General features: G+C 35.0%; 2 protein-coding genes across 2 annotated transcripts; one reads left to right on the top strand and one right to left on the bottom strand.

The window, feature by feature from the left end:
- Nucleotides 1–532: 532 nt before the first annotated feature.
- On the bottom strand, nucleotides 533–2,582 carry mis12 (MIS12 kinetochore complex component). Its single transcript, XM_067439946.1, has 2 exons — nucleotides 2,471–2,582; nucleotides 533–1,802 (listed from the first exon to the last, which is right to left on the bottom strand). Exons 1-2 carry the CDS (start codon nucleotides 2,484–2,486, stop codon nucleotides 1,165–1,167), a joined length of 654 nt encoding a protein of 217 aa, XP_067296047.1. The 5' UTR covers nucleotides 2,487–2,582; the 3' UTR covers nucleotides 533–1,164.
- A 2,814-nt stretch (nucleotides 2,583–5,396) lies between these two features.
- Nucleotides 5,397–13,952, top strand: derl2 (derlin 2). Its single transcript, XM_067437798.1, has 7 exons — nucleotides 5,397–5,536; nucleotides 5,941–6,006; nucleotides 9,179–9,252; nucleotides 9,358–9,451; nucleotides 11,778–11,973; nucleotides 12,117–12,207; nucleotides 13,494–13,952. The coding sequence occupies exons 1-7, from the start codon at nucleotides 5,444–5,446 to the stop codon at nucleotides 13,597–13,599; spliced, it is 720 nt and encodes a 239-aa protein (XP_067293899.1). The 5' UTR covers nucleotides 5,397–5,443; the 3' UTR covers nucleotides 13,600–13,952.

The following is a 13,952-nucleotide window of genomic DNA, read 5'->3' as shown; positions in this document are numbered from 1 at the left end:
CCTCGCAGTGGGTTGTGAGCAATATCAGCCGTTAGAGTGCCCATCGATTCATACTTCGAATTCGGACCGGAAATGGTAAACCATCCGGGAATCTTTGGAATACTCTTCTCAACATACTATGATTTGGGACATACTAATTCTATTTTCGAATACTATTTAGGATGGATAGTATGCGAATTGGGACGCAGGGATAATCAGTGTTATTCACTTCACCTGTCAGTGGTCATAATGTTATGCCTGTTCAGTGTATCTCAACATAACACTGGCACGAAGATAATTTTTCACTCAAATATTACACATTTTTTCTTTTTCTTTTTTTACAAAAAGTCATATTACAAAACCTTTTTGTATTTTTATTTCATATGGAACAGTTGCATAAAAAATCTAATGTGAACTTACATTCTCTAAAATCTCAATTTAAGATAACTATTTTTTCAATATATTTAAATGTTATCCTGCTTTAACCTAATATTTCCAGCATAGCAATGCAACTTATTTTCAACAACAACAAAAAATTATAATAAAACAAAAATTGTTTCAGTACAGATTTATTTGTGTGGGGGGATGCATCACAATACAAACACAAAAATCACTATTATTTACATTTGTGGACAAAACAAGTATATTAGTCTATTACATTTATTTCTAATATTGCTGTCCAAATTGACACTTGCACGCTGCAGCTCAATCCAAGATGAGACTATGTACAAACTTTAGGTCTTCCTGTGGCGGCGACAAGGTCCTGTACAAGACAACATGAACTTTAAATCTTTCTCCTCACGGGAAAGGGAACATCAAGGCAAAGACCTTAAAATATCTCCTCAGACAACATAAAGCTTGCTGTAAAGTGAAAAACCAACCAGGCTGTTGGACACATCAGTTTGGGCCTGTGGGACATATGGACTAATCTAATGCAGATCTCACTGTACGGAACATCAAAGGAACGGAATCGTAAATGAGAAAAACCAGTGACTTTGAGGAAGGAGAGATGGACTGCATTTCAAATGTCTGAGGAAAATCGGCTGATTACAAATGTATTACTTTGAAGCTGGACTGATCATGGTATGTTAATGTCACTGTACCGAATAGATTGGGCACCACCTCCCCCTGGTGGAAGGATTATGCCATTACACCAAAGCTCTTTTGGTATGGAGATCTCAAATGTTACATGCAAACTTCATCCAGTCCTTTATTTTGCTTGCTAATCTTTCCTACGACGTCCTGCAATTGGCCAACAGTCTCCATCATGTGTCGGACGCTGTCTTGGACACTTCCCAATCCCTCTCGCCTCCACGAAAGACGCAGTTCCTCGATCCATCTCAGCACTTCATCTAGCTGTTTCTGCGTTTCCTTCTGCTCCTCGAGCTCAGCGAGAAGCGCTTGTTTAGCACACACCTCGGCTTCATAAGCCTGTAGAAGTTTTGCAATGGAGTCCTGCAGTTTAATGAGCTCCTCTTTGGCTTCTGGGTACTTCTGGTGCAGCTGGTCATCGGGCAGTAGGACGTTGTGAGGAACGGAGAGGACGCGGTCCATCAGCATCCCCTTCATACGCTGAAACATGACTTCGAAGCGCTCCTGTAAAAACTGCCGTAGTTTTTGGGTGCTCTCTCGAGCTGTCAGTCGGAGCTCTGCTGGCGGATCATGGCCTGGACACAATCTTTTCACAAACACAGACTCAACAGCAACCAATATGTGATTAAGGGAGTCTCGAAAGGCATCACGAACTCGTAATGTGCAGGTCTCTGGGGTGAAGCCGAAGAACTGTGCTTCATACAGCTGGAGGGATTCAGATCCCACTGAAACTACAGTGATAAGAGAGACAAGTTACTGGAAACCAATATCCATGTATATATATATAGTGCCATTACTATTTTTAATGTTGTTGAAAGTAGTGTCTTATGCTCATCAAGCCTGCAAGCCGATTTGAAACCTTTACATTAATTTATCCCGCTTCTGTCACCCTTTTGCGGGAACCAATCACAGACTTCCAATAGTAATAACAGTAAATTATGCATACTTACACATATAAAAACAATGTAACAATTATACATTTAAATGAAGTGTAACCGAGACTTCTTTCAAAAAACTTAAAAATAACAATGTTTTTAAACTTTTGACCGGTACTGTGTGGTACGTACACACACACACACACACACACACACACACACACACACACACACACACACACACACACACACACACACACACACACACACACACACACACACACACACACACACACACATAAATACGTTAGCACGTTTTTCAAAATATGCAAAAACTAGCAGTATTCAACTATAACAACAACAACAACAACAACAACAACATCTAAAAAATAATACATATTTTCTAACACTCTAGAGTTAGAGATGTAGAAAAATAAATAAGCTTCCCGCTATTTGTTATACTGTTGATACTGTACATGTTGTTTAAAAATTAAAGAGGTTTAAAACAAAGATTGGCGTTTTACCTCCGCTCTCTGCCATCTCTACAGCCCGCGCGCAGTTCAACCTTCTTCATGCGTCACTTGGTGAAATTGCGACTCAAAGCGCAATATCGCCCCCTGCTGATTGGGAGCATACATGAACCTAGATATGAACACGTAGACGATTTTCCCAAACCTACTTAGTTCCACTGTCCTCGACATTATATTTTAGTGAATTTCTCTGAGACCATACATGTCACAGTTTTAGTCTGTAAAGAGCACATTCAGGGATTTTCAGAGTTTTGAGGTTTCACAACAATATCTCCTTGGTCTTTAAAAATTACTGTTTTATCAAATTTAGCACTCTTATGGAAATATTTTGTCATTATAATTTAAATCGGACAAATTTTCGAAATGTTTGTTATAAATCAACATCTCAGTAAATGTTATGTTTTTAATCAAAATACGACTTTCTGTCACAAAACAGTGCATGTTTATTAGGCATTTTAGGAGACACAGTTGAAAAGGGAAAGAAAATATCAATGTTCCTATAAAATATTAGATATTATCAAGAAAAAGTTGGAAATGAAAACTACTCCCATTATTACAGTTCTTTTTTCATGCTGCTCCAAGAACACATTAAATTAGATACAGTGTATTGCATTGTATGGCCATTTTACCCACATATTGCATACAGTAAAAAATAGTATGTATTCCGTTGTATCTTTTATAGTTGAGACTCATCTATATAAACAAAGTTTGGTTTTAAAAAAAATCATGAAACCAGAAAAATGATTGGTGAATAAATTAAAAAATCCAGTTTTTCCTATCCTAATGTCCACATAAGTGAACATAACATTATATAAAATATAATTAAAAAAATAAATTCGTTTCTTATGCTCAGTCTAAACAATGTAATGAAACAAATCCAAAAGACTTATCATAGATACAAAAGAGACGCTAAAACCAAAAGACTTTGTTTTCCTGGGTCTTAGGAGGTTAAACTGTGCATAGTAACTTCCAGTCCTGTGGCACAGTGAGTTCATTGACTTTGACCTTCTTACGAAACCAACCATATTATATAGTGCAGAGTGCATAGCATTTCAGCGACACATTTTTCCCATGGAGATTTTAAAAAGATCTTCGATAAAAACAAACCAACCAACTATTTTTTTATATGAAGCAAAAAACTATTTGAAAATCAGACATTTAAAAAAAAAAAAAAAACACCATGTAGATAATGGCTTTATTGAGGGAAATAACTGCAATCCCATCAAGCATTGTGAATGATATAATTCATTAAAAATGATGCTAAAAACCTAATTGAACTTTATATATATATATAACCCTACTGACTTAAAGATGTTTATTGTAGCAACAAAAAGGTAATTTCAGGTTAACTGCAAAATATGCATACAAATTGATGCAGTGTGATCAAATCGGAGGAAGAAATTAAAATAATTTTATTTATAAGTAGAAATGAATAATAAAACAGTCAGCTTTTAATAATAAGAAACAATAAACAAGTCTTTAACCAAATATCTCTAGTAAAATAGTTTTGCCAGAAGAGTAAAGGAGGAGAGGAAGGGCCCTGTCTACATTTGAGATGCAAGAAGAGCAATATATGAGCGTTGGCAATATATACCTACACTCTTAAAAATAGAGTTTCTTAAAGTTTTTTTGGCAGAAAAAAAAAAGGTTCTTTAGAAAACCTTTCACAAAAGGGTTCTTTGGGGAACCAAACTAGCATCACTGTGAAAACCCTTTTTTAGTTCTTTCTGGCACCTTTATTTTTAAGGGTGTGTGTTTAGATCATTATCAGGAACGTTTTAATCATGTAAAAAATAAAAAATAAAATTCCCCCTAACAATCAGCTTTGGCCTCTCGGTATTACAATTTAAGCTCATGCAAAACATTGTGATTTTAACGCCATAGAAGCAGAACAAGCCAAAAAATTTTTTTTTCAACATGTCTGAGTCTACCAAAAACACAAATTAATGTCATGAGACATTTGATAGTGGTCCCAAAAACAGACTTTGCTGAAGAACATATCTCAGCTTTTAGAAAAGTGGCAGCATGTATTTTTTCAGAGCAGAGGTGAACCAATGGTCTGGTCTGCATAGAATATATGAATATGAACTATGATATCAAAAAATACATTCATAAATGGATTGCTACTATATGTTTGAAAAATGTACTGTAGAAATAACCATAAAAGAATAATCATATAGCTTAATTTTTTTTTTTTGTTTTCTCATACACCACAAATCATATAGGCTAACCTTTTATCAAAAGTCAGTCACAAATCTATTAGGCCTATATTTTCAACAGAAGATATGTCTTAACTGCAATCGTTCTTGATATTAAAGTGTCGTAAAAGATCTTTAAGTCAGTTGAAAATAGTTTTTTGCTGTGTGTATATGATATTTCCCAAATAAAATAAGAATTTAGGAAGTTTAGGAAACACTTTAGTTTAGGGTCTATTTCTCAATATTAACTTGTTGCTTAAAAGGCATATTACAGGGATTTTGGCTCTTAAGGCTATTGTTATTAATAACGCCTAAGAATAATGCCTTACTCTGCATGACCATATTCTACATTCCTTAATTCTACAATTTACTAACTAGTAATAAGCAGTAATTAGGAGTTTGTATGTCAAAAAGGTGACCGAATTTTGATTATACTGTCCATCTCCAATAGACTATCAGTATCACATTTCATAAACAAGAGCATTGCAGTAAGGCTATTGTAACAAACATTAAAAACATAAAAAATAAAAACCTAAAAAACGGATAATTTGTCGTTTATTGACAATCTTCACCAACAAATCAAAAAATGACATACTTACAATGACCGGGACAAAGCGATGATCGACACTTCAGCTGACCAATCAGAGCAGCAAGTTCACAAGGCTGTGACCAATTGGAACCATCAAAAACTAAAACCACCTTCTTCATTTGGTTGCCCGGGTGATGACGTGTCAAGAAGGTGCCGGAAGCAGCGTTGTCGCTCCAAAAAATGGCATACCAGACAATCCGACAGGAATATTTACAGATTCCTTTGGTTACTAGAGCTTATACCACCGCCTGCGTTCTCACTACGGCCGCCGTGGTAAGTAAATAAAACGAATGTTAGGGTCTTACGCGCTATTTTTATCTGTGGCCTCGTCCTGATACAGTTATAGCACAGCTGGTGTCCTGTGGCAGCCTGCATGTGGTGTTATCTGGTGATATTTACGTAAAGCCCGCATTTAAAATGTGTAGTTATGTTCAATCCTGTCAAGTGTAATGGGCATAAGTGTACACATCACTCAGTTTGGTTTCCAGTTGCTGTCTGCATGTTCACATTATACATCCTTTTAGCTGACTTACCTCAAGCGAGCTTCTAAAAGTAACTTTCCTTAGTGATTTCAGTAATTATTTGAGTGTAGTATTAATGTAACATCATTAGACAATGTTTGTTTACCTGCAACATGTCATTCGTATCGGACTGTGATGTTTACTTTGTGTTCACAGCAATTAGAACTCATCACACCTTTCCAGCTTTACTTCAACCCAGATTTAATATTGAGGAATTATCAGGTAAGTGTCAACTGTTTCTTTGAAGAGTTTTGTGCCTTGTTTTATTTTGATAAGCCAGACTTATACAATTTTTAAAATGGAAAACTTTGTACTACATATAGAATCGAAAGCAAAAACGTTTCCATATCTGTTTTGTGTACTATTTGATACATTAGGCTTTTATTGCATATATAGTATTATATAATGTGTATCTCTATATACTTTTATTCAGAAGTTCAAACTGAACACGTGTGCAATTTGGGTCTGGCTCCTTATATGATTAAAAAGTAAGATGACATTCTGGTAATGTAAATCAGTGAGATCTTTATAGCAGACTACTTGCATACATTTTGCATATTACTGCTTGCATGCACTCTCTATTTTAGTAAGACGCAATTCAATATGTTGATGATTAAAAAATCCTCAAAAAGCCTGTTGCATCATATTTTATGCATAGATTTTAACATGATTTATATATATCAGGGTATCCGCGGGGTCTTGAAAAGTCTTAAAAGGTGATAAATCAATTTTGGGAAAATTAAGACCCTTATAAAGTATTAAAAAGTCTTATCACGGCTTTATAAAGTCTTAAATTTTGAAAGTATTTTGTTCAAGCTTTGTCAAAAGAGTTTGACTCCAAAAAGTATTTATGAATATATTTATTTTCATCCCCATAAGTATTAAAAAACAACGGGGCGAGCAGTCTGAGATCGGCTCGGAGCGCGCGCGCCACGGATGGAAATAAGCACTGCCACCAGCCAAATGCGGCTGATTTAGAGTTGTGGCGGGTAAACTCGCTTCACCTACCGAGCTGTTTCACCTCTTTGTAAACTTTGTTCAATGCATGCCAGTGCTGCCGTATGTGCGCAAATGACCAGTCGTTTTCTCCGGCATCACTCGCGTGAAGACACGCTGTTAGACTCGCGCGCGCTGAGAAAAGATCTGACGCTGTGCATCATCCGAGAGCGCGCGCGAGTCTCACAGCGCGCAAATATTTAGTTTTCTTTCAAGTCTTGCGCTTAAAAGGACAAACTCACACAAGAAGTATGTCATCATGTCCATCTTGATGAGTATCCGAGCAGACATAGTCTGAATATGCCTTAAGTGAACTGTATAGTATGCACAGTCGAGAAAGACAAGCATATCCCTGCCTCAGGTCTTAAAGGTGCAGTAGCCTTTACTGCTGCCTGAGTGATGTCCTTATATTTAGTTTGACATTAAACAATGCTCTTGATTGAATAGCTTTTGTAAGTTTAATAAGGATTAATCTTTCATTTAAACAGTTAAATATGCAGTTATTTTACATTTGATTACTTCATTCAATTTCTGTACCTTTCTGCAGGCCAGTAGGCCTGTACATTATTATTTAATGTACACATGAGTGAGGTCGAGTTAAACATTCTAGTTTGAATTTTATTTTTTCGGTTTTCGGCTTTTGTTTCTTCTTTTTTTGTTTCGGCCAAGAATTTTGATTTCGGTGCATCCCATTCTGACAATGTTCTGCTCGGTGTGTTGTCAACACGCTTCAAAGATGCCAGAACGAATAGTTTCATTCTTGGGACTAAAAACCATAAAACTGGAAGCCATAAAAGACCACAAATCATCGTGAAAATGTCAGTATTTCATTGAGACTTGAGATTAAATAAACTGCCCAAGTATTGTAGAGCTTGTAGTATTAATTTGTTAAAAACAAAAAAGTGGCTGGTAAAAACATGGAGTGGTAGACTTTAAAAAAAGTTAATTTCCATCCCTGGCGAGCGCAGTCTACGGGTGACGTCATGTATTTGGCGAAATGCGCAGTTAGGTAATGTGTCGCCCACCATACGTTGTAAAACAGATAAGCAATATAAACAATACAACATTTTCCTATGATAGAGATTTTAAGTTTACATTCGACTACAACTGTTTATTAAAGGTTTGTTGCCGATTAGAACTTAAAAGTGCGATGAGGTCTTAAAATATTTTGAGAAGGTCTTTAAAAAGTCTTAAAAAGGTATTGAAATTAACTTCAGGACTCCTGCATATACCCTGTATATATATATATATATATATATATATATATATATATATATATATATATATATATATATATATATATAATTTAAAAACATCCCAGTATATGTTCATCTTGAAATATTGCTAACAATATAACATTTATTATTTTTTTAAAATCATTAAAGATTCCTCAGCAAAATGTAGCCTTTCACAACCTGAAGCAGGGCATTTTTTTTAAAATGATACTAAAAGTCCTTTTACTTTCTAAAACAGTATAACATTTCAGTCTGATGACAAGACCTGTGGTTGATTGTGAGTTTTTCAGCCAAGTTTTGATTATGCTGATAATTTGGAGGCCTTGGAAATTCATACAGTTGCAAGAAAAAGTAGTGGAAATCTGTGAAGTTTTTTTTACCAAATAAGATAGATCAGACATAATGCTGTATTTTTTTTAATATTAATTACTCTCCTGAATAAGATATGTTACATAAAATACGTTTACATATAGTCCACAAGACCAAAAAATCCAGATTTTATAAAAATGACCTCGTTCAAAAACATTGATTCTCAATACTGTGTCATTTGCTGGATGATCCACGGCTGTTTTTTTATGTTTTGTTATGGTTGTTCTTAAGTCCACTGTTTGTCCTGAGCAGTTGAACTGACCAACGATCTTCAGAAAAATCCAGCTTCTGTAAATTCTACAGTTTTCCAGCATCTTTTGTGTGTTTGAACCCGTTAGCAGCGACTGTATGACTTTGAAATCCGTCTTTTCACAATGAGGTCAATTGAGGGAATCAAACACAACTATTAAAAAAAAGGTTCAAACGCTCATTGAAGAAACCTGATGCAGTAAGAGACAGGTGTGTACACATTTGAACAGGATGAGGATATCTCAATTTGTCTTATTTTGATTAAATATAATTTTTTGTTTAGTATTGCCTTTCAGAAGCAACCAAAGATATTTGCATGTTTCCCAGAAGACAAATTAAGCACAATTACCTTGATCTTCAAATTCAAAAAGAGTTCAAAAAGTGTCCCTGGCTCTTAATGCGTCTTGTTTTCTTCTGGAGCATCCGTGAATGTTTGCACCTTTTTAATAGTTGTATATGAGTCCCTCAGTTGTCCTCAGTGTAAAAAAATGGATCTTAAAATGGATGTCTTGCATTATGTGATTTGTGTGTGTGTTTTTCCATAGGTATGGCGAATAATAACCAACTTTTTGTTTTTTGGTCCGGTTGGGTTCAACTTCTTATTCAACATGATATTTTTGTATCCTTATAAAAACATAATATATTGATCGTACATCAGAATATTGTAAAAGCTGCAGTGTGTGTAAGGGATCGAGTCTGACGTTCCTTAACTGGAGTCTCACAGGTACCGGTACTGTCGGATGCTGGAGGAGGGGTCCTTCAGAGGGAGAACCGCTGACTTTGTCTTTATGTTCCTCTTCGGTGGCCTTCTCATGACTGTATCCTTCACATTTTCTCGAAAAGAGAAACACTCAATACATTTATCTGTATATTACAGCAATTAATGTCTAAAATGGAAGACTAAAATGCAGATGTAGTTAATGTCTTTAGCACATTTCATTCAAAATAATAATTTGAAATGCTTAAACATAGGCACACATAGTTTTGTTTGGTAAGCTCTTGTTTAATAAAATCTTACCAGAAAAAGCTTTATCATTTTTTTTTTATTGTACATGCATTTAAAATCTTTTTATTAATTTTATTTATACAATCAGTAGAAGATGTAATTGGTGGAAATTTAATTCCATTGACATAAAGACCTGTTTATAAATGAATTGCAGAGTCCAAAACCACAACTGTAATGATAATGTTGCTGAAGAACGATATTGTTGGAATCACCTTCAGAACCATTTTTTTTCCTAGCTAGTGGGTGATTAAAAACATTGACAGCCAATCAGAATCTGCCCTGCTTAAAGGGTTACTTCACCGTTTTTTCATATTAAACTATGTTATTCCCTTAACTAAAACGAGTTGATACATACCTCTCTCGTCTCAGTGCGTGCACTTAATCTCTCTGACGCGCGGTGATGATCTGCGCGGTGATTATCCCCAAGCCCAGTTCATTCACTATGGAACCAAACAGAGATCAAGTTAGAAGTACCAAACACCTCCATCTTTTCCCTATTTAAATATAATGAGAACGATAATGTATGGCGGAATAGCACTTCTGAGAGTACTTTGGCTCGGTGCAGTAAAAACTTTTTACTGCGCCGAGCCGAAGTACTCTCAGAAGTGCTATTCCGCCATACATTATAGTTCTCCTTTTTAATCCGATTAGAAATGCGCCACGTTTTATTTTGTCACCATACTTGATCGTTCAACTACTCGTGTAACTGTATTTAAATAGGGAAAAGATGGAGGTGTTTGGTACTTCTAACTTGATCTCTGTTTGGTTCCATAGTGAATGAACTGGGCTTAGGGAGCTAAGCTAAATGCTATCAGATCGTCACTGCGTGTCAGAGAGATTAAGTGCACGCACTGAGACGAGAGAGGTATGTATCAACTCGTTTAAGTTAAGGGAATAACATAGTTTAATATGAAAAGGCAGTGAAGTATCCCTTTAAAAGAGCTTAAAGTCCCAGTGAACCGGAAGTTGCAACTGATCTTATTTCAGTGCTGTGATGTATTTCCAAGTGAAAGCAGACTAATGGTTGGAGGGGAGTGGTTAAGGATATTCAAACCCAAGCCGACAACCTGCCGTCATCGGAAAGGGAACACCATTCCAGACTTGAAGTTACTTTTCAGGTTTTGGTTAAAGATTACCACGACAAACATTTTTTTTTTCTGTGTATGAACAGATTAATTGTGCACCCTAAGACCTGTAATGCGCTCCAAAAAAGTTAATGAGAAGATTGCTTTCATTAGGACTTTAAGCATGTAAAGTGGCAGATGAAAAGAAACTGCTGCATAAACAGAACGATTTAATCCCCTGGTGTGGACGCTAATATCGTTTTTGTTATATTGAAGTTATCGTTCATGGTGTGAACAGGCCTTCGCTGCTGAAATGCCATTAAAATTTCAACTACCTTCACTGTGAAAAAAGTATTTTGTAGATTTTAGGAGCACATTTGACAAGAAAATAGCTTTTCAGTCTTTCTACTTAAAAATGTCAAATGTGTTACTTGTCATGTCTTTGTAATTAGTTGTGAGATTTACTATTTCTGATTTTCTGAGTGAAAATTGTTTCTACACCAAATTCTTTTCAATGTACATAGGCATAATACAAAATAAGCAGACAAGTTTAAAGTAATTTAAGATTGTAAGATAACTGAAATAGGAATGAAAAAGTAAAAAAAGATAATTAAAAATGGATTACAATGAAAAAGGCAAAAAGAAAGTATAAATAAAAGGAAAAAATCAAATCTAGTAGTGTAAAAAATAATAGTAGTAATTGAGCATGCATATTGCATTGAAGGCCATGTTCCAATTTATTTTATTTTTTTATGACCATAATGCTCTGATATGTGTTAGATTATATGTAAAAAAGGTTGCAAGTGTGCAAAAGCAAAATTAGTTTTCTCTTACTGTAATGTAGGCATGTAGACAAATATAGAAACAACAATGAAAGATCATCTGTTTGACCATTTTATGTTTAATAAAATCATGTAAAATATTATATATTAAAAAAACAGCAAAAGTTTGTCAAATATACATACAATACGCCATGTATGTTAGGCACTACAAGATTGTGTGATTTCCTTATTTTATGACTTCTAAACATAAACATTGCCTTTGTGACATTTGATTTTCTTAACAGTTGTGCAGATATTTGGCACGTTTGTGAATCTTGTGTTCTTAGGTCAGGCTTTTACCATCATGCTGGTGTATATCTGGAGCAGGAGGAACCCAAACGTGCGCATGAATTTCTTTGGCCTTTTGAATTTCCAGGCACCCTTCCTCCCGTGGGTGCTCATGGGATTCTCTCTGCTGCTGGGAAACTCCATCATTGTGGACCTTTTAGGTAGAGACTTGCTGATTCGTCAGATTTATTCACTTTTCTTGTGCTGATTCAGAATTTAATATGACAATGAGGTTTTTTTTTTACTTATGATGTGTAAAAATTTAGTATACATAAGTTTATATGTTCTGTCATTTTGATATAAGGCATTGCGGTGGGACACGTGTACTACTTTCTAGAGGATGTGTTTCCCAACCAACCAGGTGGCAGCAAATGGCTGAGGACTCCCTACATTCTGTGAGTATTATCAAGGTGTTTTTAATATATGTACCTAATATATGTATTAATGTACCTGTCAAAAGTTCAGAAACATTAACATTTGTCAAGTAATATTTTACAATACCGGTATTACTGTTTTTACTGTATTTTTATTACAAATTAAAATAATAGTTTTCTGTTTGAATAGATTTTGAAATGTAATTTATTCCTGTGATGGTAAAGCTGAATTTTCTTCTGAAAATTCTTTGATTAATTGACAGTTCAATGAACAACATTTATTTTGCATTTATTAAATAATTTATCAAATAGAGATCTTTTGTAACATTATAAATGTCTTCACTGTCACTTTTGATAAATTGAATACACCCTTGATGAATAAATGTATACATTTTTCTTTTTTTATCTTACTTTAAATGTTTTGTATCATTGTTACCAAAATATCATTGTCACCAAAAAAAGTGTCCCATGATTTACTCACCCATAAGCATCCTATGTGTATATGACATTCAATACAATACAATCAGAGTTATATTAAATATCCTGGCTCTTTTAAGCTTTATAATGGCGTTGAATGTCAGCCCAAAATTTCAAGCCCAAAAACTGCATCCATCCGTTATAAACATACTCCACACGGCTCCAGGGCTTAGAACCCTTCTGAGGTGAATCAATGGGTTTGTGTAAGAAAAATATTCATTTAAGTAAAAAATCTAGCTTCCACCTTCTGTATTCAACTTAAGAAGGAAGTTTAATGTCTCTCGCAGTTCAAAATGGTTGCGCTATGCCTGACGTCAGCATTGCGCCTGTTGCACTTTTTTAATTTTCTTTTTTAATTTCTAATAAGTGCTGTTCTTTCAAACTTTCTATTTATCAAAGTTTCTGTTTCCTAAAAAATATTAAGCAACACAACGGTTTTCAACATAATAAGAAATGTTTTTGAACAGCAAATCTGCATATTTGAATGATCCACTGAAGGCTGAAGTAAAGATTAGGAAAATTCAGCTCTGCTGTCACAGGGATAAATTAATAACATTTTAACTTTTAAATTGTAATTTCACAATATTACAGTTTTATTTGTACTTTTAAATCAAATAAATGCTTAAGACTCCTTTCAAAAACATAATATCGGACTGATCTCAAATATCTGATCTGATATCTTGGTTATGTGTGTAAACAAATGTGCCATTTTTATCCTTTTAATCACAAACCTGTGTGCCACACAATCTAAAACAATGAAATAAAAACTTCTAGGTAATATTTTAGTCTTTGCTTTAAAGTTAAACCCCATTTTGTTTCAACATTTCTAGTAAGATGCTCTTTGATACACCAGAGGAAGATGCCAACTACAACCCTCTCCCTGAGGAGCGTCCAGGAGGCTTCGCCTGGGGCGAGGGTCAGCGACTAGGAGGCTAGTCTCTGCACCTGTGTGCCTGCTGATTAATGGACATCTCTGAGAGCAAGAAAATCTTGTTTCTCTTGTGTACAAAAGAACGTGAGCTCTACTCACCGAGCAAAAGAGAGACTTGCAGTTTGTGTGCACGGAAATCATATGCCTCGAAATGTCTGCAAGGCCCATAATGCCCCTCTGACTGTGGGCATGAATGAGTTAAAAAAAAAAGAACTGACTTTTGATATGTTGCTTTTGCTGCCCTGTACAACAGGGGTTACAAATCGAGCAGCTGTGAAAGAGAAATATCTATTGATCATCACCATTTTACTTGTTTTCTTTTCTTTTTTTAAAGAATAAATGTATATAAAAAGTTTGA

The sequence above is a fragment of the Pseudorasbora parva genome, chromosome 3 (genome assembly GCF_024679245.1).
Source record: "Pseudorasbora parva isolate DD20220531a chromosome 3, ASM2467924v1, whole genome shotgun sequence".
NCBI classification, from domain to species: domain Eukaryota; kingdom Metazoa; phylum Chordata; class Actinopteri; order Cypriniformes; family Gobionidae; genus Pseudorasbora; species Pseudorasbora parva.
Note: the sequence above shows the minus strand (reverse complement) of the source record. Positions and strands in the feature narration are given on the sequence as shown.